Consider the following 20,911-nt stretch of genomic DNA (forward strand, 5'->3'; position numbering starts at 1 on the left):
AAACAATGTCTAGTTAATCTTGAAAAGAAAAAGGAAACATCTACTGTTGGTGAGCACACTGATATTGCTGTTCAGCAAGCTTTCACGCTACTTGTCCAGTTAGGACCACCCTACCCATTAGAGCTATGGCTTGTAGGGTTAACAGGAGATGAGAGGGATGATTTGCTGCCCCCAATGACTGGTCTGCCCTTCCGGATCCTGTTGATGAGTCAGGCTGGCTGTGCTGCCATCAGCAGTGCCCTGGAATACTGCAGAACCGCCTGACTCAGAACCCGGACTACTGAGACCGCCACGAAGGGCTGACTCCATTCTGATATTCCATTGCCAGACATGTCACTTTGGAGCCAGTTCAGCTCCAAGGAGACCCTGCTTAGCTCCAAGGATACCTTACAAAGCTACAGAACCTTTTAAACTAGCATTGAAAAAGTAACATCACTTTTGAATGTGATACAACAGTAGAGGTACCTTCTCTCAGATTATTTTTGTGGCAAAAAAAGACAAACCATACCTTTGCAGTAAGGAGTAGGGCCAGCAGTAATGTTCCCATCACCAACAAAAATATGATAAAAATGCTGATTAATTTGTCCAATGATTTTTCCAACCAAAAGATCATCTGAAAAAAGAAACATTTTTCATAGAAGACAACTTAATTCCATCAAAATAACAAATCAGCGAAAACATGTAGAAACTTGTGCTGAAGGTGTTACTTATATACATAATACAGAGATACGTAGCTATTATATACCAGCTCTTCCCTTTAGTCCTGCCTGAGGCACTACTGAAAACAGAGTAAAAGCTAACTCCAAAATACAAACCTAATAACTATTTTGTTAGCCCTTTGCATTTTATTTTCTCTGCATTGACTTCAATCATTCATCATGTATGAATTAAGGGTAATTGAAGATACCGCAATGATGGGGTAATGACAGACAACTAAACTTCAGACCTGAGAGGGTTCACTATTTATGTTCTCATGTGAGATTATATTTTATGATTCATTTATTTACAATTGTGTTTAAGAAAACCCCCCAAAATAAAAGATTTTGAGGCAAAAATAAAATCTTGTGCTAATAAGTGAAAAGTAAAAACGGGCAGCTTGCATCTCGTTAACCTGTGGAATTGTTTGACATTTTGTCAAACTAAGTTCAAGTTATACAGTTATAGAAGAAAAAATAAGATNAAAAAATCAAAATCTGACATTCACTTTCCAGAAATAAACATAAATATCAGAGCTTCAAACATTTTGTCAAAAGGATAATTTCAAATGTTTCATTACCTCAGATTACAATAGTGCATTATCAATTTATCATTTTTGCCCATTAACGTGAGCTAAGATGTGTATCCATTGTCAAAATTCTATTGCAACGTGTATTTACTTGAAAGGGGAAGATGGAAGTGTTGGAGTCCTATTTGTGTTTTAATTTTAGTAATAAAAATAGAAACACACCAATACAATAGTAACCGTACCAATAAAGTAAACAGAACAAAAAACTAATCACTGTAATGTACATTAAATACAAGTAAACAATTAACAGTTCTAACTTCTCATTCAGTAACACAAGTTTCTTCATGTCCATGCATAAGATCTCAGTAATCACAGAACAAGACTAAGAGAATTAGCACCATTTTGAACTGCTAAAAGTGCATCAAAGGTCAACAAGTTAACATTTCAAAATGTGAAACTAATTCATGCATAATAGTAAAACAAATAGAAAATAAATTAAAAGATGCTGTAAGCTGTAGAAGATCAACATTTTAAAATCCATTCATTTTCTAAAACAACTGACATTCCCTTTGAACCAAGTTAATAACTCCAGATTACAATAATCCTTGGATTTGACTCATCAATTCAAAATGTAAGCAGGCAACTAGTAAACTAGAACTGTATTTCAGCTATAATGTAGTTGTATTATGACAAGATGTGATGCAATTACAGTGCACCTATACTTACTGGGTCATAGTAAGGAATTCTATGAATATTTTATTTTATTTTAATATAAAACTGCCTTGAACCTTTAAAATGTCTTAAATGGTTAAGTACTCTACAAAGATTTAAAATATCTGTGCCATATTTAAATACTCAATCACAACTGAGTAATAATCCTTGACATCTCAAAGGATTTATTGTCAAGTGCAATGCAGCCCACCCTCAGCTCTGTGCTGGAGTGTTAGCCTAGACTGTGAGTTCAAAGTCCCACAATGGAGCTCGAACCCACAACATGTCACTCAGCATCAATAGTGCCATAGGTGTTAGCCTGGCTCAGTCAGAAGCACTTCCAGTGATATGAGCTCACAGTCTAGGCTGGTACGTCAGCAGATTGTTTGGGAAGCATCTATCACTGCTGCATTATTTTGGATGAGACATTAGACTGAGGACCCATCTGCCAGCCCGGAAGGACACTAAACATCCCACAGCAAGATTTGAAAAGAGAGGACAGTTTGTCCTGGCCAACAATTCTCCCAAATGCAATTCATCATTCAAATCATGGCTATCTACAGGTCATTGCTAATTGGCTGCCGCAGTAAATTCTGAGACAGACAATGTGATAAGGCTTTATATTAAATGTAAGTATTATACTATTATCATCTGCGCCAGGCTGATACCGTAAATATTGTCGGGGAGACAGAAAAACAAACAATTCAAAAATATATTCTGACTTTCGTAAAAACAAAATGTTAACTCAAGTGTACCAGTGTACACAATGCTGAAATAATTCAGTGCACTACTCTTCAGTGCCTTAAATGCAGTTACAGGCCTCTTTTTTTAAGAGAGCAAAATTTACATGTTAAAATCTGACCTCCTACAGCTTAGAATGAGACAATGTTTTGTGCTGAAAAGTAATGCAACCTTAATAATAATAATGATCCCCCACCCCAACCACAGTAGGTTTTGAGAACTGCACATCCATGCTTAAAGCTCTAAGTGCACAAAATGAAATGAGTAGCATTTGATCTGAAATGGCAACCTGCAAGTTACCTGCTTATTAAGCCAATGCCATAGCTTTAGGAAGAAGACAAAAGGATATTGAGGGTTACTGATGAAACATTGTGAAAAGTAATAAAATGTGCAGATTTAGTTGATACAGATGCATTCTTATAAGTTTGCATCGACAATACCTTCATTACAATTATGTGTAATATATTTGAATATTTACAACAAAAAATTGCTTCTCTATAGAGCTCTTCAAATAGGATAAAGACTGAGGTACACAATGATGAGGCACAACCCAAGCAAGGAAGGAGGGAAGGTGACAATAGATGTGGTCAAAGGGGTAACATTTTAGGCAGGATTTAAAGAAAGACAGAGAGAGTAGGTGAGAGGAAGGGAGTTCTGAAGGTTAAAAGCTTATTCGGATTGTTTGCCTACAAAATATACGATTATTACACTTTACAATAAATCCTACGAAGCGCTTTGAGATATCTTCCCAACGCTGTATGAATGCAAGGATTTAAAAGTAATTATTATAGTTGCTAAAAGCTTCTCCACCGATGCTGCTCGAAAGCCGTGGGGGACAGCAGCAATCCCAAGTTAGCCCAGCAGTGGAGGCAAGCAGAAGAGTGGGGTAGAAGACCCAGAGATCAGGAGATGAAGGAATTTATAGGTGAGGGCAGGGACCTGAAACAGATTTGTTGGGTAACAGTGGAGCCTGGTGACGACTTGAGTGATGGGCTTGCAGTGTTTGGTGCAGGTCAGGATATGGCAGCAGAGTTTACGATCAGCTGGATCTTACGGATGGTGAATCTAGGGAAACCAGTGAGGAGTGCAATTGATAAGTTGAAGCAGGAAATAACAAAGGTTGAATAACGGTTTTAGTGGCATTTGGTGAGAGACAAAGGCAAAAAAAATCAGTCTTAGCCAGGGACCAAATGCGAGGGAGGAAGGAGAGCTGAGGTCTTTACTGGATGGCGATGTTGCGCAGTTTGAGAAGGAAGCAGGGAAGGTTGAGGAGGTCAGAGAGAGGACATTGATGGGAACCATTTGCTTTATTACAAGAGGAACTACTGTCTGTTTGTATGAATGCATTAGGTGACACTCAATGACAGGAGATAATATGGATATAAAAACAATTAGCTGCTAAAAATGACGTCTCACATTAAATTATACGTGCTCTTCAGTAGGGATTTCAGAGAATAGAGTAATAGGGATTGGTTAAACAGAGAGGCAGACATTTCATCAGGTTTCTTTTTGTTATTGCTGAGCATTACTATCCATTAAAAATTTAAAGGCCCTTTTACTTGAGCAACAGTAGAGGTTTACTATGTTATTTCCTTTAGTAGTTTGGCAAGAAGCTTGATAGCAGCTGTTCAAAGTCAAGGCCCTGAAAGTTATTTATAGAAAACCCAGACTTATTTTACACTTAAAATTTATCATTGATCCCAGCCTTCAAAAGAAAGTAGAGATCCTTCTATTTTATCACATCTATTTCTAACTGAGCAAATATTTGATAGAAGAAGAAGGGGATAAACTCAAGAGGAAGCACTGAAATTGCATTTGATATAAACACATTACAGAAAGTCATACATAACCAATTCATCACTGCTTACTCTAGGCGTTTAAGAAAACTAGATCAGCAAAATCCCATTTTAGAAAAGCTTAAACATGTAGAAAAACTTGTGACGTACATAAAATCTTAAACTAGCCATTGGTTTCATTTTAATGCAATATTTTACTGGATTCACATTTACATACTTTTAGTAGTTAACTTGTGTCTTATGCCATTTAAATTAGGTTATTTTTCAATTTTAAAATGCTTGCAACTCTTCCCTGCAGAATAAGCCAAAAAACAGCAGGCCAGTGACCTTAGTGAGTTTATCTTCCAGCAATAAATCAAGAATGATCCTGAGAGAGGCTTTGGGAGACAAATCCCTCCCTGTTATTTTGGTATGAGGAAAGGTAGAAGAAAAAACATAAGGATTGTAAAGAATTTAAAGGTACAGCATCTCTTTTTGTGGACCTTTGCAGATAGTCCTGAGGTGCGCTGCATTTTGATCACAAAGGTTTGTTAACTATCTCAGTCCTGATATGAAAGCTAGCTATTTTACTCTGTTCCAATTATCACTTTGCTGTCAAGAATACTTCATGTAACATTTGTTTACAGCATTATTATTTTATAGAACATATCTAATGCAACTGTCACCAATCAACATTCTTCAGGATTTTTCTTCTACCTTGTCCATCACAACTATGACATTTCCTGAAAAGGAGTAATATTTTCCCAAATACCCAATATTTACATTACAATGAAGGAAAAAACATTAACATTGAATTATTGACCACCAATCATCAATGGGAACTGAGAACCAACATGCAGGGTGGATAAAAGGCATCTTTGATGACCTCACCTCTACTTCTAATAAAACTCTGTGGATGGCCTATTGAAGTGAATAATTCTAAGATTCATTTCACTCGGGGCACTAGAGTAAGATTTCTCATACTACATGGTGAAGATACATTAGCAACGTGATCACACAGAATGTCAAGCCTTAGAGCACATTATCAATGTTTCTACATTTGAAGTTTTAGGCCTTTGGCCCTATTGGAAAAGTAGTTTGTCATTCAAATGAACTAGGCAATACAACGCCATATGTTATTTGGCATGCTCAGGGGATCTTATATGCTCCACAAGGTATTGTTGACAGTTGTGAAATATATCCCTTGTTGCACATGAACAAAAAGGAAACTGATTTTTTGTTAAAACTCTTTCCATCACTTGGTAAATCCTAAAACAGGTAAATTTGAAGTTCATCATAATCCACAACACATACCTTGATGTCAGCTTTTACTAGGATTCTTCCAAGGCCTCGTATGGGTCCTGGAGCCAAAGCATCCTGCCTTTCTTTAATAAAGTTTTCCAGGATTTCCCAATAGCTACTCAGCTGCCTCTGTGCAAAGTTCATTACTCCAAAACGAAGGACCAGTTTCTTTAACACCCAAACTGTTGCCATAACAAGACATAGCTATCAGTACACTTTATGGAAAATGCAACAGTAAAATGTGAACATATATTTGGCAGTGACAAATGAAGTGAAATTACTTCTGCGTTATTTCAGTGGACCAACCCAATTATGGATCCTTAATGTGAAATTGCTGTGCTGCTTCACCTGGGATTCTAGCTCTGTACATTCTGAGACACTTCAAAAAGGCTTCTTCTTGGTGGGGGAAGAGGAGCTGGTATGGTACATCCTAGCAAACAGCTGCATTCAGCTCATCAGCTCACACAGCATAGTTGTCTAATGCCTGACATTATATTTGCAATAGAGCAGTGAATTTTTTTTTAAGATATTCAAGGCATTTGTAACAGAGTACTGTCTCCTTTTCCGTTTCTCTTCCTTCCTCCCATCCCCAAACAACAAGTTTGGTTTTGAAAGAACAGTTACATTGTTTGAGGTATGTAGTTGATTTTGCAATGGTACTTCTACCAATGGTAATTAAATCATTGAAGCAGGGCACAATTTGCAAAGGAAATGATGGGCATTTCTTCACTTTAGTTTAATCGTCCTTCGGATGAGACATTAAATTGAGGTTGTGTTAAAATCTGTTCAGGTGGACATTAAAAATCCCGTGGCACTATTCAAAATGGGACTTTCCCCCCGATATCCTGGCCAATAATCCCCCAAATAAAATTGGTCATTTACTTCATGCTTGATTGTGGGACATTGTGCACAAAATTGGCTGCTGAGTTTGCCCACCAAATACACAGTTTACAATATATCCTGTGAAGCTCTTTGAAACATCATCCTGACGTGAAAGGCACCACACCAAATGTAAGATTATTATTATTCATTATTATTAATTTTATTATTAATGATTAATAATAATCTCCACATATAGGCTTTAGGTTTAACAGTTAGCCGGAAGATCCAGATTGCTGGACAGCATCTTAACCCCCACCCCAATCCCTATTACTCTGGTTAGTTAGGTGTTTGTGTATATACTAAGCAGATCTTGGAGAAGACGGCATGTCATAAGAAACATGAAAATGTTGCCGTGGAGACCATTCAGTCTATTGAGCCCTTTCCAGCAGGTTATTACATTGTTAGGTAATTTAATCCCAATGCTCTGCACTTTCACCACACCCCTTAACACGTATACTACACAAGGATCTGTCTCTCTTTCAAACAACCATACTGATTATCCCAATATGATTCCCACGTAACTTTTTTAAAGGGGTATTGTCCATTAATTTGCATGTATAGGTGGACAAATGAAGAAAGATTAGCAATTATTCTACTAAAATCTTAATGCCATTAAAACGTAATTTCAATTGAATATCAGATTTTAGGAAAATTATAAAGAAAGGTTAATGAAATTTGAGATTCTTCTATTTGGAAAAGGGATCTCAAGTTGACCTAATAGAAGTGTTCAAAGTTATGAAGAGAGTTAACAAGGTTGATCCAGGTAAATTGTTCAGTATACTGATAGATCCAAACAATGGGGAACATAAATTAACAATGGAAGAATGAGGAGGAAGAGAAGTCTGATGCTTATTTTTCCACAGGTATTAATAGCTGTTTCCTGACTTAAACTTTTTATGTCCTTAAATATGTTAAAGGAAGGAGTACATGATCGTGTTTAAGCCTCTGTCACCATCAGTTTGAACAGGAAACGAGAAAGTATTCCTGACATACAACTGAAATCTCAATCATGTTACTGGTGTGTAAATTGCATCAAGTAATAATTAGGAAAAGGAAATACAGTATTGAGGGCCCACTGTAGCACCATGCTCACAAAAGACTGCCTTGGGTCAACAGTGCAAGCACTCTGGCAAGAGACTATCTTACATTTACAAAGGGCATGAAATGAAATCAGAGTACTTATTGATACCCATGGCCTTTAATTTATGAGGTCTATTTTAGGCACTATTCATAGCACAAAGTTTCCTTTAAGAGCACATCCCATATAATTGATGAGATAAGCAGGGCAAAAGAGAAAGACGAGAAAAACAGGAAATCTCAATAAGAATATTTATGAAAATGTATTTTCTTAATACTGTACTGGAATTAATCCAAGTCCTACAGTTCAGCTATCCTCCAAATCTGAACTTTTCCTTACATTTCCAAAGGTATAATTAATCATGACCAGCACTGTGACAGGCCCTACGGTAGGATATTTGATGCGATAAGACATTACCAGCCACGGGCACAGGAAGCAACTGCAGTATCCAAAGGTTCAGCCAGATCTGTACCACAACTATCGCCCAGACGAGGAGCACAAAATAAATATCGCTTGTTTTCTTCTTCTTTATAAAAGCTATCTCAGGTCTTGGAATGCCCAGTGGAGTATAAGAGGAAGAAGCACGGAGGTCTCTATTTTCGAAAGGTTCTAGGAAGGAAAACAAATTGACAGTGTTGCATATTCAAAACATTATTGGAAACTGCAAAATTGTTAAACAAATAGACTATGTTAATGCCTTGACCAGACCAAATATCAAGTTAAATTGAGTGAACCAGGGTCAAGTTGTCGTGTCTGAGATACAAAGTAGCCTCAGCAACAAGTTTCATCTCAAAACATATTGGCTGCTTTACACAGAGGAATTCCAGGTCGTCACCACAGCGTTAAGGATCAATTAGGAAGCCGGGTTTCAAAAAGATATTCTTATCTTGGTTTGCCTGATTTCTGGCCCCAAAGATGAGTCTGTACATGTAGACCTTGTTCTTCATAAGGACATTACATATGCCATGATAGGTGAAAAGAGAAGGGATTTTCTCCCAGTATTCTGGCTAATAATCTTCTGAATCAATCAGTCATTCACCTCAAGGCTGTTTATGGGATAATAATGTATAATAATAATCCTTGCATTTGATTTAGCACCTTATCACGTCTTCTAGACTTCTCAATGCGCTTCACAGAATATACCGTAAAGTGAATTAACTGGATATTTTGTGGGTGAAACATGGCAGCCAATTGCGCACAGCAGTGTCCCACAAACAGTCGTGGTTTGAAGTGACCAATTTACTTCTTTGGGGGATTTTTTTTGAAGGAATTATTAACCTGGAAAAGCGATCTGCCAATCGACTAACAACCGGGTTCCTACTTACTGCTAGGTAAACTGAGGAGTAAGGAAACATGCCCAGCATTTTGCTCTGCCGGGAATTGAACTGCTCTAACCACTGAGCTACAGGACTCCACAATCCTATATTTTGCTGTGCTGCAAATCAGCTGATGTGTTTGCCTATAAAAGCAATCACTACACTTTGCAGTGAGTACTACAAAGTGTTTGACATGTTCCACTATGATACTGTACTACCAAAATGCTAAGCTTTATTTCTTTACAATGGTGCGGGGAAGCAAGCAGGGTCTACTTGGAGCTGAACTGACAAGAGGCGCTGACGGAAGCCAAGCAAGAGAGCCTTGATGACATTCAACTGTAGGAGAGGCGGTAAAGAATAGAGTGGCAAAAGTGTTATAATATTTCTATTTAGTTTTGAATTTGTAATAATAACTAAATGGATCTTCTGGTATTACAAACACAAAGAGGAACACAACTTTTTAAAATCGTCTCACTTTCTTGGTCAATGGTCAAAAACTCAGGAAGTGGAGGGAGAGGAGAAAGAAACCATTACTGTAATTATACACTGTCATCACAATTATTATTCCAGAAAGTACTAGGCAAAGGTTGGCTTGAGGACCCCAGAGTGTGTGTTGGGGTACAGATGGACTCTAACCAGCTTGCCCATTGTGTGAGCATCCGTGGGGCATTCCTAGTACAGTAATAACCTAGATAGACATCAGGGAAGATTCACTGGTAATTTGGGGAAGGGGTGAAGGATGAAAGAAAAGGAAAGCATGAGCTAGCTCATCACTGAGACAATCAGTATGAGACAACTCCCAGTATTTAGTAAAGCCATGAGGAGACATCTGCAGGTTACCCTAACACAAGTGAGACACTTGAACACAGAAACGCTATAATGTCAAGAAATTGGGTGTCTCAGCCTTTACGTTACCTCAACACTAGTAAATGTAAAGATTAGTGTGCAAACATCTTTTTAAAAAGATGAAACTACTATACATCTCTCTTCTGTACATTTCGCACATTAAAACCATCATATGCAAAGGCAACAGTAGCCAGCAAAGTGGTCAACTCACATTACAGATGGCCATTTTGGATCGTCCATTACACAACATTGGTCATTTTAAGCTATACTGCCATTCCTGCCTGATTTTCTTCTTGAATGACCCTAAAGTGTTACCAATACTTAAAAAAATTGCTCTATGTACAAACATGTTGTACAAGTTCTACATTTCCCTCATTAGTTCAAATGTGGATAAACACAGTTACCTGGCGGTGGGTCTGGCAGACGTTCATCTTGGCAACTACTAAATCCGCTGATGGATACTGCCATGTTAAATGTGCTTACAGCAATCTGAATTATATGACCAGGCAGCTTCACACCTGCAGAAACAAAAGGGGAAGAGAACACAAAAAGAAAAGCCATATCATCCTGATGGTAGGAAGAAGTTGTAAGAAACATCACATTGCAAACTTTATTAAGTTAGAGATAGTTTAAATTAATTTACTTAAAATTCTTTCATATTGAAAGGGATGATGTGAAAGGTGCTATATAAATGTAAATTTGTATTGTATTGAGGCTAAAGTTATAGTGTTGATAGTTTTTATATAGGTAAATTTGCACAAGTCATATCAGTCGGGACTATAACATTTAATTTGACTTATGCAAAGTAAGATTTACAGGCAAACTTACATAAGTCAAATCATATATGAATTATGCAAAGTTATGTACAAGTCAGATTTTATATGGCTAAAACTTAACAAATACCATAAACAAGTACAAGGTCCTTGCTACTAACTTGAGTTTAGTTGTTTGTATTGCTGTATTGCCTGATGCAACAGAGTACACTGTAGTGTGCCACACATGCGATACTTCATCACTGCAGCCAGTAAATGCGTATGTGGTGACGGGTCAAGACTTTGTTTCCCGTGCTTGTTTCATACAGAACACTGCGTGCAGTACTTCAATGTAGCCAGTAAGTACAGATAGTGGTGTTACAGTTAAGAGATGATTTTCATAGGATTTAGGATTATTTGGGACCAAGAAACCGTTACAATTTAGCCGTTTATCCAATTTATAAAATACGACGAATGCAAGGAAATCTAAGAGGTTGTTGGTTGGAACCTGAATGTGACTCGTGCGTATGTATTATACGATTTATAAAGAGATGATTTGTACAAGTTTCGCTGCATACAGAAAGGTGAGAAACATCCTATATATGTATTCAAACATTCATGTTTCCCACTAAATATCTGTGTAAACATTTAACTTTAAAGTATAAATGGTTATTTAATGCTTCACCGAGACCATAAACAAAATAAACATAGGATATTTTCCTCACCATTTTTAAATAGGGCAAAAAACAAGGAAAAAGAAAATAAGGGGAATATCGCACACAACAGACCTACCAGCTCCACTTCCTCCCTCCTTCTCCTGCAGTGCTCCCGCTACCATTAAAATGACAATCACCACAAACACCGGTATACGCCACGAGCCAGCAACCGATGCTATAAGGAAAAGGAATAATTTGTTTAAATTACAGGACTTTAAATCGCAACATATTTGTATCTTGTGTCTAGTCCTATTTGCTATAATAGAGCTTTCTCCCGTCCAACAGTTCCAGTTCTGAAGCAAGGTCTCACCCATACACTAACCTAAACTTCTCCTTCAGACACTGACAGACTAGTAATTACCGCATTTACTATTTTTATTTCAGATTTACAGCATCCACAGCTTTCCTTTTCATCTTCGCTGAGTTTTATGGGGGAGCAGAGAAACTATTTCAAATGGCTTATTCTTGGCAAACTGAGCTAAGAAAAGCGAAGTTCACATCACAAGTACCGTTTTCAGCAATTACAAGTAGCAGATCAAAGAAAGTGGCAGATTATGCTGACAACTCAAAGAAATAAGAAGGTTGCACAATGAGCTTCAGCCATTATGGAAGGAAAAACTAAGAATAATTGAATAACTCTTGATTGAATAGTTGAATGATTGTTAAACCTACATCATACTACAAAAGGCCAGGGTTTAAGTTAGGATCGTGGAATTTTGTGCAATTCCACTGCTGTTCAATAGAAACATCATTGTAAAGAAATAGTGCCATCACACGACAACATTGCCGGCATGGCAACAGGAAGCAACAGTCTTTTTCTTCACTAACCACAATCTCAAAGTTCAAACAGTGTTGATGAATTGTTCGAGCTTCTGTTGTTAACGAAAATTGCAATTTGTAACATTTTTCTTTCTCAATCCAGGCATCAAATTTACCAAATGTTTCGCCTTGCTGTCAAGATTTTTTCCCGTGACCAAATGGAGAAGAACAATGTCTGTTTAAATTCTCTCTCTCTCTCGCTCTCTCACTCACCACATCCACATGGGACGATAGATAAGGAATCCTTCGGTTCAATTTTGGGGAAAGTATTCAAAGAGAAGCAAGCAATATCCATTGAAACTGCAAGTAAACATGTTTTCTCTCTCTCTCTCTCTCTTTGCCAGACTTTAAAGATTTTGTTATCTCGCGGGCTCACACCTGCAGTAGGGTCTCAGGGAAACCAGAATAAAGACCCACGAAACATTAACTTAAAACTGTAGAATTAAAATGCAACGCTACAAGACATGTGACATTGTACTGCTTCAATAAGGATTTCACAAGAAATCGTCATTCAAACTGTCAATCACATTCAGTCTGTTGCCAACTCCCATTGCAATAAAAGCCAGTTCCCACTGACAATTATCGTAAGCCACAGTTTTTTGAAGAGTGTACATACATATACATAATGAATATCAATAGGTTTTGAGTGCAGCATAATCTCAGGGCTAAGGTGATAGATTAAATTTAGATTTATGCATCAAATGAAACTGGATAATATGGCACATCATGGTAACGTGCTCCATTCATTATCTCCACCCTCCCCAATCCCGACCTCCTTGGGTCCGAAACACTGACTGTCCAGCATCCTCCCAATATGAAAGGCGCTATACAAATGTACTTTTGTTGTTGTTGTTATCCCATACTCACAAAAGAAATAACATCACATTATCTGAATTTGAAATTCATATACAAAGAACAGTTAGCTTGGAAAATTGTTAGAATGTCCATTCATAGGACACTAAATAATTACTTTATTCAAGTTATACTTTAACAGTGCTTCCTACCCAAATAAAAGAGAAGCACTGTCCACACTGGTACAGAGATGGTTTTAAGATAGCGTTCAGTTTTCGAGTTCCATTTGAAGGAAACTGCCAGCAAGTACCCAACGATTATAGTCCACACCTGCAGCAGAACAATGCACACAAGTTAGGAAACCATCATTCAGACTACACTGGTGGCCCTCTCACAGCATTACTACAGAAATCAAAATATTATTAAGTTCAACTTAAATATTAACTAATTAATTGAGCAAACATTTCCAATTTGTAGAAAAAGTACTCACATTTTATAAATAAGATTAACTTGATCACAGCAATTTAGTCATTACATAATATTGTCATTTGGGCAGTCTATACCACTTGCACATAATTTGACATTTTCTGTCAGATCTCGTTCCTTCTAACATTAGGTGTCCACGTCGAGTCTTGGTAAAAGTTATAGACAATATTTGAATGACAAATCGTAAAAAAACACTTGGATACTCTTCAATAACTCAGAAACATTATGATGCTAAATTTGATGACATACCATAAATTGGTTTTCAAATAAATGATCAATTTTTAATTTTAATATTTTTTCAATAAGCTAGTAATAAAACATTTTTCTGCTAAAGGGTAGGGTAGTCATAGCTGTTCAAGTACTGGGAAGTTTGACAAACTGGGCTCTCAATGGCAAGCTATATGGCTTTAGCTGGTCCAACTCCAGCATTACCCCAACACATACTTGGAGATCCCTAAGCTTTGGGACTTACCAACCTGTACCTAATACTCTCCAGCATTAAGCAGGGTGCATCCCTCGAAGGAGAGAGTACTCATTCCATTCCAGATAAGGGGAAATTCCCATTTGTAAATGGCACCATTTGGATACTCTTAAACCCAGCTAAACCAACTTTTTTGGGGAATTATTCATGTTAGTACGAAACCTCATGACTTTTTAAAAAATATTATTTTTTAAATTGCTGCTCAGTGTAATTTTTTAAACTGTTAAAAATCTTGTTAAGAGTTAACTTAACCAATTCCAAACATCAGCCCCCCCACAACAACACACCCCCCCAAAAAGTTCAATGGTTCAAATATATATCAATTTAAATTTATGCATTATTTGAGATGGTTCAGATCCTTCAGGGCGAGACCTTAAACCAAGGGCCTGTTTGCCTATTCGGATGGATGTTAAAGATCCCATGATACTATTTTAAAAAGAAGAGAAGGGAGTTTCTCCTGCTGTTCTAGCCAATAATCTCCCAAATAAAATTGGTTCATTTACTTCATGGCTGTTTGTGGGACAGGCTGCGCGCAAATTGGCTGCTGTGTTTACCCACAAATACACAGTAATTATGCTTCATAGTAAAATGAATGCGGAATCCTGTAGCTTAGTGGTTAGAGCACTTGTGTCGCAAGTGAGAGGACCTGGGTTCAAATCCCGAGAAGGGTGAAACATTGGGCAAGTTTCCTTACTCCACGTTGTTTACCTAGCAGTAAGTAGGAACCCGGTTGTTAGTTGATTGGCGGATCCCATTTCTCGGGGTAATAATCCCTTCAAAACAAAAAAAACTTAAAAATAATTTGGTCACTCAATCCACGACTGTTTGTGGGACACTGCTGTGCGCAATTGGCTGCCGCGTTTTGCCCACAAAATATATAGTCAATTCACTTTACAGTATATTTGTGAAGCGCTTTGCGATTTCTCGAAGATGTGACAAAGCGCTATATCAAATGTAATGATTATTATAAAATCTTGTGAAGTGTTTTGAGACATCTCGATGATGTGATTATTTCAAATGCAAGGATTGTTATATTCATGAAGGTTAATACAGCCCAATGCATTTACATATAAAGAGGAGAGAGGAAAGAGGAAAGCAAACACAACCCAGTTAATTTGATCCTTATCCAAATCCACATGCAGGCATTACCCTCAAGCATCACAGGATAGAGATCAGAAGCATCACTTCAAACAGATTTCTCCATCCCAGTTCAGGAGTGCTATCCTGCTAACATCTTGCTTGCTGGTCATTTTCTGGACTACCTCATGATTCATTCAACATTTTGTGCATCTTACCAACTGATATTTGGAATCCAAATATTTTAATTAGCAGCTGAAATCTGTTTTTTGAACAGCACTCATGGCTGAATTAGTTCACAATGTCTAGCAAAATTCCTTTCATATTGGACCAACAAAGAAATCTACTGTTCACAGTTTGATGTGCTCAAAGCTGGCAATCTAATGGGGACAGCCATGGGACAAATGCTGAGTGCCCTCTACGATAAACCGTATCACAGTCTACAATGTGTGTGTGGCTGTCACATTTAGTGGATTTCTGCCATAAACAGTGGGATGTGATGCAGTCAGCATTTTGATAAGTTTCTGATTAAACGCTTTCACACTGTTACACTGTTAGTATGTGCAACCACATCAGAAAGTGGCTCAACCACTGCATCATCAACATTATTTGTTGCTTCATCAACAGTTTCTAAAGACTCTAAAGACCTTCTTCTGCAGGTCAAACAAAATGAGTTAAAAATGAGTTAAAAGTTAATGTAAGATTTTTATCCAAAGGGTGAGAGGAAAAGTCTAAATTTGTGAGCAATATTTACAGACAAGCATGTGAATGAGGATAGAAGGTCAGTTACCTATATCCTTGTCTGAGAATTTATGTATGAACTAGGTCATACATAACCAAAAGGCATTATTTTCGTCAGCCGAATGCCTGATACATGCGGAAACCCATCACAATGCTTAAGATTATCCAAACCAAACTGAAAATTCAATGCATCCCACCTATACATGGAAATTTCAGAGATATTTATTGGAATGAACACTCTCCATTGAGGACGCATCCTGCTTACCTAATTCCAAAAACTACAAGGCGCAGGTTGACAAAAGCGCAGGCTTAGGGACCTCAGACTGTGCATTGGTGTAACGGTGGAGTCTAACCAGTTAAAACCACACAGCGTGTCATTGAAAGCACTGTCTATCACAAAACTCCATCACATCTAAATATTAACATAACTCAAACAATTATTATAAAGAAAGCAATTATGCAATACACTAACTGAGGCAGATGAAGCTATACAATTTGAACTTTAATTGAATTTGGACTGTTAGGATGCTTCTGATGAAGTTCCATGATTGAAGCTTTAAAATGAAGAAAAATTTAATTCATAGCAAACCTTTTACTAGGATATAAGTTGCACGTTTAATACTTCTTTTGCATGAAATGAACACTAGGAAACAATATTATAGATCTAAGAGAATGGGAAAATGAAGATTTAAGATTTTGCCTAAAGGTATAGTCAAAGAGTTATTATGTTGTTAAGACCGTTTTGAAGGAATGAGAGAAAGCAAGATAAAGACATTTTCGGAGGATAGTGCTCAGTAGCTTAAGGCTCAGCAATGATTGACCGGAAAGAACAAATAGCAAGCAAAATAGTCCAAATTGAAAGAGAAGATATATTGTGGATATATGCAGAAATCATTGATAAATGTCTGGGGTCAGCAATTAAAGCCCCTTTAGATTGCTTGAAGCAACCTGCATCCACTCCACCAGAAGAACAATTTGGAGCTGAATCCAGAATTATACTTCCTTTTCCGAATCACTCTTGCCAGGGTTCTGTGCATACTGGTTCAGTTTACTCAATTTAGTGTACACACAGAACTCCACTAACTGGTGCCAAATTGCAACAGTTTATCACACAACTGGATCTCTAACAATATTTCAGAAGTCTAGCAGCATGGAAAACTCTATGTGGCCTCTGCCAACTCTGTGAAAGTTTGCACAAATTCTCTGTGATCACCAAAAGCTAATGGTCAAACATTGAGTGCACTGAATATTTGGCTTGTGGTAGGGTGGCTAAGATTTGTTTTGTTTTTTGGTCAGCCAGATGTCTGACACATGCGGAAACCCATCATCATGCTTTTTAGGCGCAGATTGGCAAAAGCCAAGGTTTGGGGACCCAGAGTGTGCTTTGGGGTACGAACGGAATCTAACCAACTAAAACCGCATAGCTTGCCATTGATATTGCTGCAAGCTTTCCCGCTGCTTGTCCAGCTAGGACCACCCTACCCATTAGGTTTGCAGCTTTAACAGGAGTTGAGTGGGATGACTCCTTGCCTCCAGTGACTGGTCTGCCCTTCCAGGTCCTGCCAACAAGCCAGCAGTTGCCCTGGAATACAGCAGACCAGCCTGGCTCAGGAACCGAGCTACCGAGACCGCCACAGAGGGCTGGCTCTGTTCTGCCATTCCGTGGCCAGGCGTTTCACCTTGGAACTATAAAAGGTATCAAGTCAGATCCACATTAATCTAAGACATTGTTGATATGTTGATGATTGACAAGACTGTCCAGCTCATCGCAGACATTCATTTTTTGATCGTTCTGGTGTCTGACCCACACAGAAACCCCATCACCATGCTTAAATGTATCTAAATCAGACAGAGCTGCACATATCCATGCCAACTACACACAGAAATTTCCCAGTTGGGGAAGATGGGAGTGTGCTCTCTCTCTCCCCCACTGCCCATCCACCCCCAGCCCCATACGCCCTGCTTACCTAGTTTGATTTAAGTATTAGGTACAGGTTACCAGAAGCTATGTCTTGGGGACCTGACAGTGTGTGTTGGGGTTTAAAAAACACATAGTGAAGCTGTCCAGCAAGCTTTCCACTGCGTGTCCAGCTATGACCACCCTCCCTGTTAGGGCTTTGGCTTGCAGGGTCAACAGAAGCAGAGTCGCAAGAACCCTTGCTTCCGCAAAGCTCCTGCCAACCAGCCGGGCTTGCCGGCTTGTCGGTCATCAGTGGCGCTTAACGGCGCCGGCCAAAGCTCGAAAACCAGAGAGAGTGACGCCAACAGGGCGCGCCAGGCAAAACGTAAGAGCGCTCGGGTAATGGCAACGGCGGGAGCGCCCACGCGATACGGTCAGCCCACTTTACAGTATATCCCGTGAAGCTGTGAGACAGCGATAAGGCGCTATATCAAATGCAAGGATGATGGTGGTGGTGCTGATGGTGGTGGTGGTGATGATGATCTTACCCACAGGGTGTTGAAGTACTCCAAGGCCCGGGAGATGATGTGCCCGGTGTGAGTGAGCACCAGCTGCAGGCCCACCCAGCTGCTGAAGCAGTAGAGCAGGTAGAGGAGGGGGGCGCCGGCCGCCAGCAGCAGCAGGAGCTTGCGCTGCTCCAGCACCCGGCAGCCCAGCGCCTCCACCGCCTGGTTGGCGAACCAGACGGGCAGCATGAGGGCGGCCAGGAGGATGGGCGTGCGGGAGTCCTGCAGGCCGGCCAGCCAGCGCCGCACCAGCTCGGTCAGGGTGGTCTTGAAGGGGTGCAGGAAGGTGCCGCACAGCACGGCCCACAGCAGCGGCCGCAGGAACGCCTCCAGGATGAAGTAGACCAGCACGGCCGCCCCGCACGAGATGGCCACGAAGATGAGCGCCCCCGTGTTGTAGAAGGCCTGCTTGATGTTCTTGTCGAAGCGGAGCGGCAGCAGCTGCTGCACCCCTTGCTGGACACGGTCGCTGAAGAGGCTGACGCTGGAGGACCTGAGCAGCGGGGCCAGGGGCGGCGGTTTGCCCTCGGCCGCCATCTCCTCGGCCATGTTTGCCTGGTAACGGGGCTCGCGAGGGCTGCCGGGAGTTGTAGTCCTCCCCCCCTCCCCAGGTTTGGGCGGTTTCACGCCCCGCCCCCCCCCCAATCGGGCGGGTTTGCGTCACTCTGTGCGGGAAATAACGGCTTTGGGCGGGTGGGTGCTTCACTTTTAAAAAACGTTTTAATTTCAAACCTGGGGGGGGGGAAAGGGGGAAAAAAAACCGTCCCCTTTTCTCTTACGGTTTCAAAAACACTGACTCGTATGGGGCCACTCTGCCTCCCATAAAGAGGCGGCGCGTAATATTGGGGTTACTTTTCGGCGACGGTTGGGTTGACTTTGGGCGACCAAATGTATTTTCATTTCTGGAGCTTTTTTCTTCGCTCCCCGCCCCACCCCCCACTCTCTCTCTCTCTCTCTCGGTGACTCCATCCCAGAGTCCCCCCTATCTCGCCCTTAACCCCCTTCCCTCACCTCATTTCGTGGCTAAAGAGATGAGCCCAAAACAGCGCTTCAATTCGGTGTGTCTTGCCTTTCAAGTTGGGAGGATGTCCCAAAGTATTTCACAGCGTATACTGTGAAATAGAATTTTGCAAACCAAATCGGGGGAACGCGTAGAGAAAAAAAACCAACTAACTCAGCACGAGTCCTGATGCTGGAGAAACTTGTTTCTGTTTTGAGATTTTATTGTTCTTGCTCAGTTTGTTGCTGAACTCGAACCTGTCCAGGGACACAATGCCTCATTCGGGGACTATCCCCATAAATCAGGGACGCGTGGCCATTCTACTGTAACGTGCAGTGATCATGTCTTGTGGGTGAATGCGGCAGACGGTTATTGCACACAGCAAAGCCCCGCAAACAGCCATGGAGTGCATGACCAATTTTATGCGAGGTATTGTTGGCCAGGACGCCCAGGAGCAAGAAACTCTTTTCAAATAGTGCCGTGGGTTCTTTAAGATCCACCTGAAGGAGCAGATGGGGAGTCGGTTGTGCATCTCGTCAGAAAGACAACACCTCCAACAATGCAGCATCGCCCCAGCACTGCATTGGACTGTCACAGATGATCACAAAATTGGTGTGGATGAAGAAACCCTTTGGCCCATCTGATTTCATCCCTCTACAACACCCACCCTATCTTCCTCCCATTACAGGATCTTTTAAAATGAGTTCAATGTACTGACCTTCCTGACAATCTGTTCCAGTCATAAATAACAATAATAGATAAATAACAATAACCTTTCACGTCAGGAGGACACCCAAGGTACTCGACAGTCATTTATATCTGAACTGGAGGTTGAATTCGGAAGAGGTTGGGTGGAGGGGAGGGGGGTTGAAGCATCCACCTGAACGGACAGACAGAACCTCAGTTTAATGTCTCATCTGAAGGACAGCACCTCCAACAAGCCAGTGCTCTTCCAGCACTGCACTGGAATGTCAAACTGGATTATGAACTCCACGTCTCCAAGATTTTCAAATGTACACAACAACAACAAAATTACATTTGTTTAGCACCTTTCACGTTGCTAGGATGCGCCAAGGTGCTGTGCAGTCAGTGTTTTGGACCTGAGCTGGGGGTCTGGATCGGGGAAGGCAATCAAAGAGAAGGTTCTTGAGATGGGTCTTGAAGGAGGCAAGGGAGGAGGAGAGGCACTGCGGGATGGAGTTCCAGAGGGTGGGGGCAGAGTGGCTGAAGGCCCGCACAACAACAACAAAATTACATTTATAGAGCGCCTTTCATGTCGGGAGGACGTCCCAAAGCGCTGAACAGTCAGGTGTCAGGGCCCGAGCATGGGGGGGGGGGGGGGGTAAGGGGTGAGGGAAGGCAGAGAGGGGGGAGGGAGACCAAAGGCATGGTCGAAGAGAAGGGTCTTGAGACCGGCCTTGAAGGAGGCAAGGGAGGAAGTGAGGCGAAGGGACCGTGGGATGGAGTTCCAGCGTGTGGGGGCAGAGAGGCTGAAAGCCCGGCCACCGATGGTAGGGCGGGTCGGGCGGGAGACACGGAGCAGGCCGGAGCCCGCTGAACGGAGGGAGCGGGCAGGTTGGTAGGAGTCAGTAGTTCAGAGAGGTAGGAGGGGGCAAGGCCATGGATGGCCTTAAAGGTGAGGATGCCAATGGTGGGGTGGGCGAGGCGGGGGACGTGAAGCAGGCCGCTGAGTGGTGGGAGTGGG

General features: G+C 40.6%; 1 protein-coding gene across 1 annotated transcript in view; it reads right to left on the reverse strand.

Moving 5' to 3' along the window:
• tmem245 (transmembrane protein 245) overlaps nt 1–18,755 on the reverse strand; it is a 52,835-nt gene extending 34,080 nt beyond the window's left edge. Inside the window, exons 1-7 of the mRNA XM_007897518.2 lie at nt 18,189–18,755; nt 13,168–13,285; nt 11,421–11,519; nt 10,281–10,394; nt 8,132–8,323; nt 5,767–5,936; nt 509–613 (exon numbers count right to left, since the gene is read on the reverse strand). Of these exons, the coding sequence (XP_007895709.1) occupies nt 509–613; nt 5,767–5,936; nt 8,132–8,323; nt 10,281–10,394; nt 11,421–11,519; nt 13,168–13,285; nt 18,189–18,755 (1,365 nt within the window). The remainder of the gene's footprint in view (nt 1–508; nt 614–5,766; nt 5,937–8,131; nt 8,324–10,280; nt 10,395–11,420; nt 11,520–13,167; nt 13,286–18,188) is intronic.
• Between the last annotated feature and the right edge of the window lie 2,156 nt (nt 18,756–20,911).

This window comes from Callorhinchus milii, unplaced genomic scaffold (assembly GCF_018977255.1).
Source record: "Callorhinchus milii isolate IMCB2004 unplaced genomic scaffold, IMCB_Cmil_1.0 Scaffold2, whole genome shotgun sequence".
Taxonomy (NCBI): domain Eukaryota; kingdom Metazoa; phylum Chordata; class Chondrichthyes; order Chimaeriformes; family Callorhinchidae; genus Callorhinchus; species Callorhinchus milii.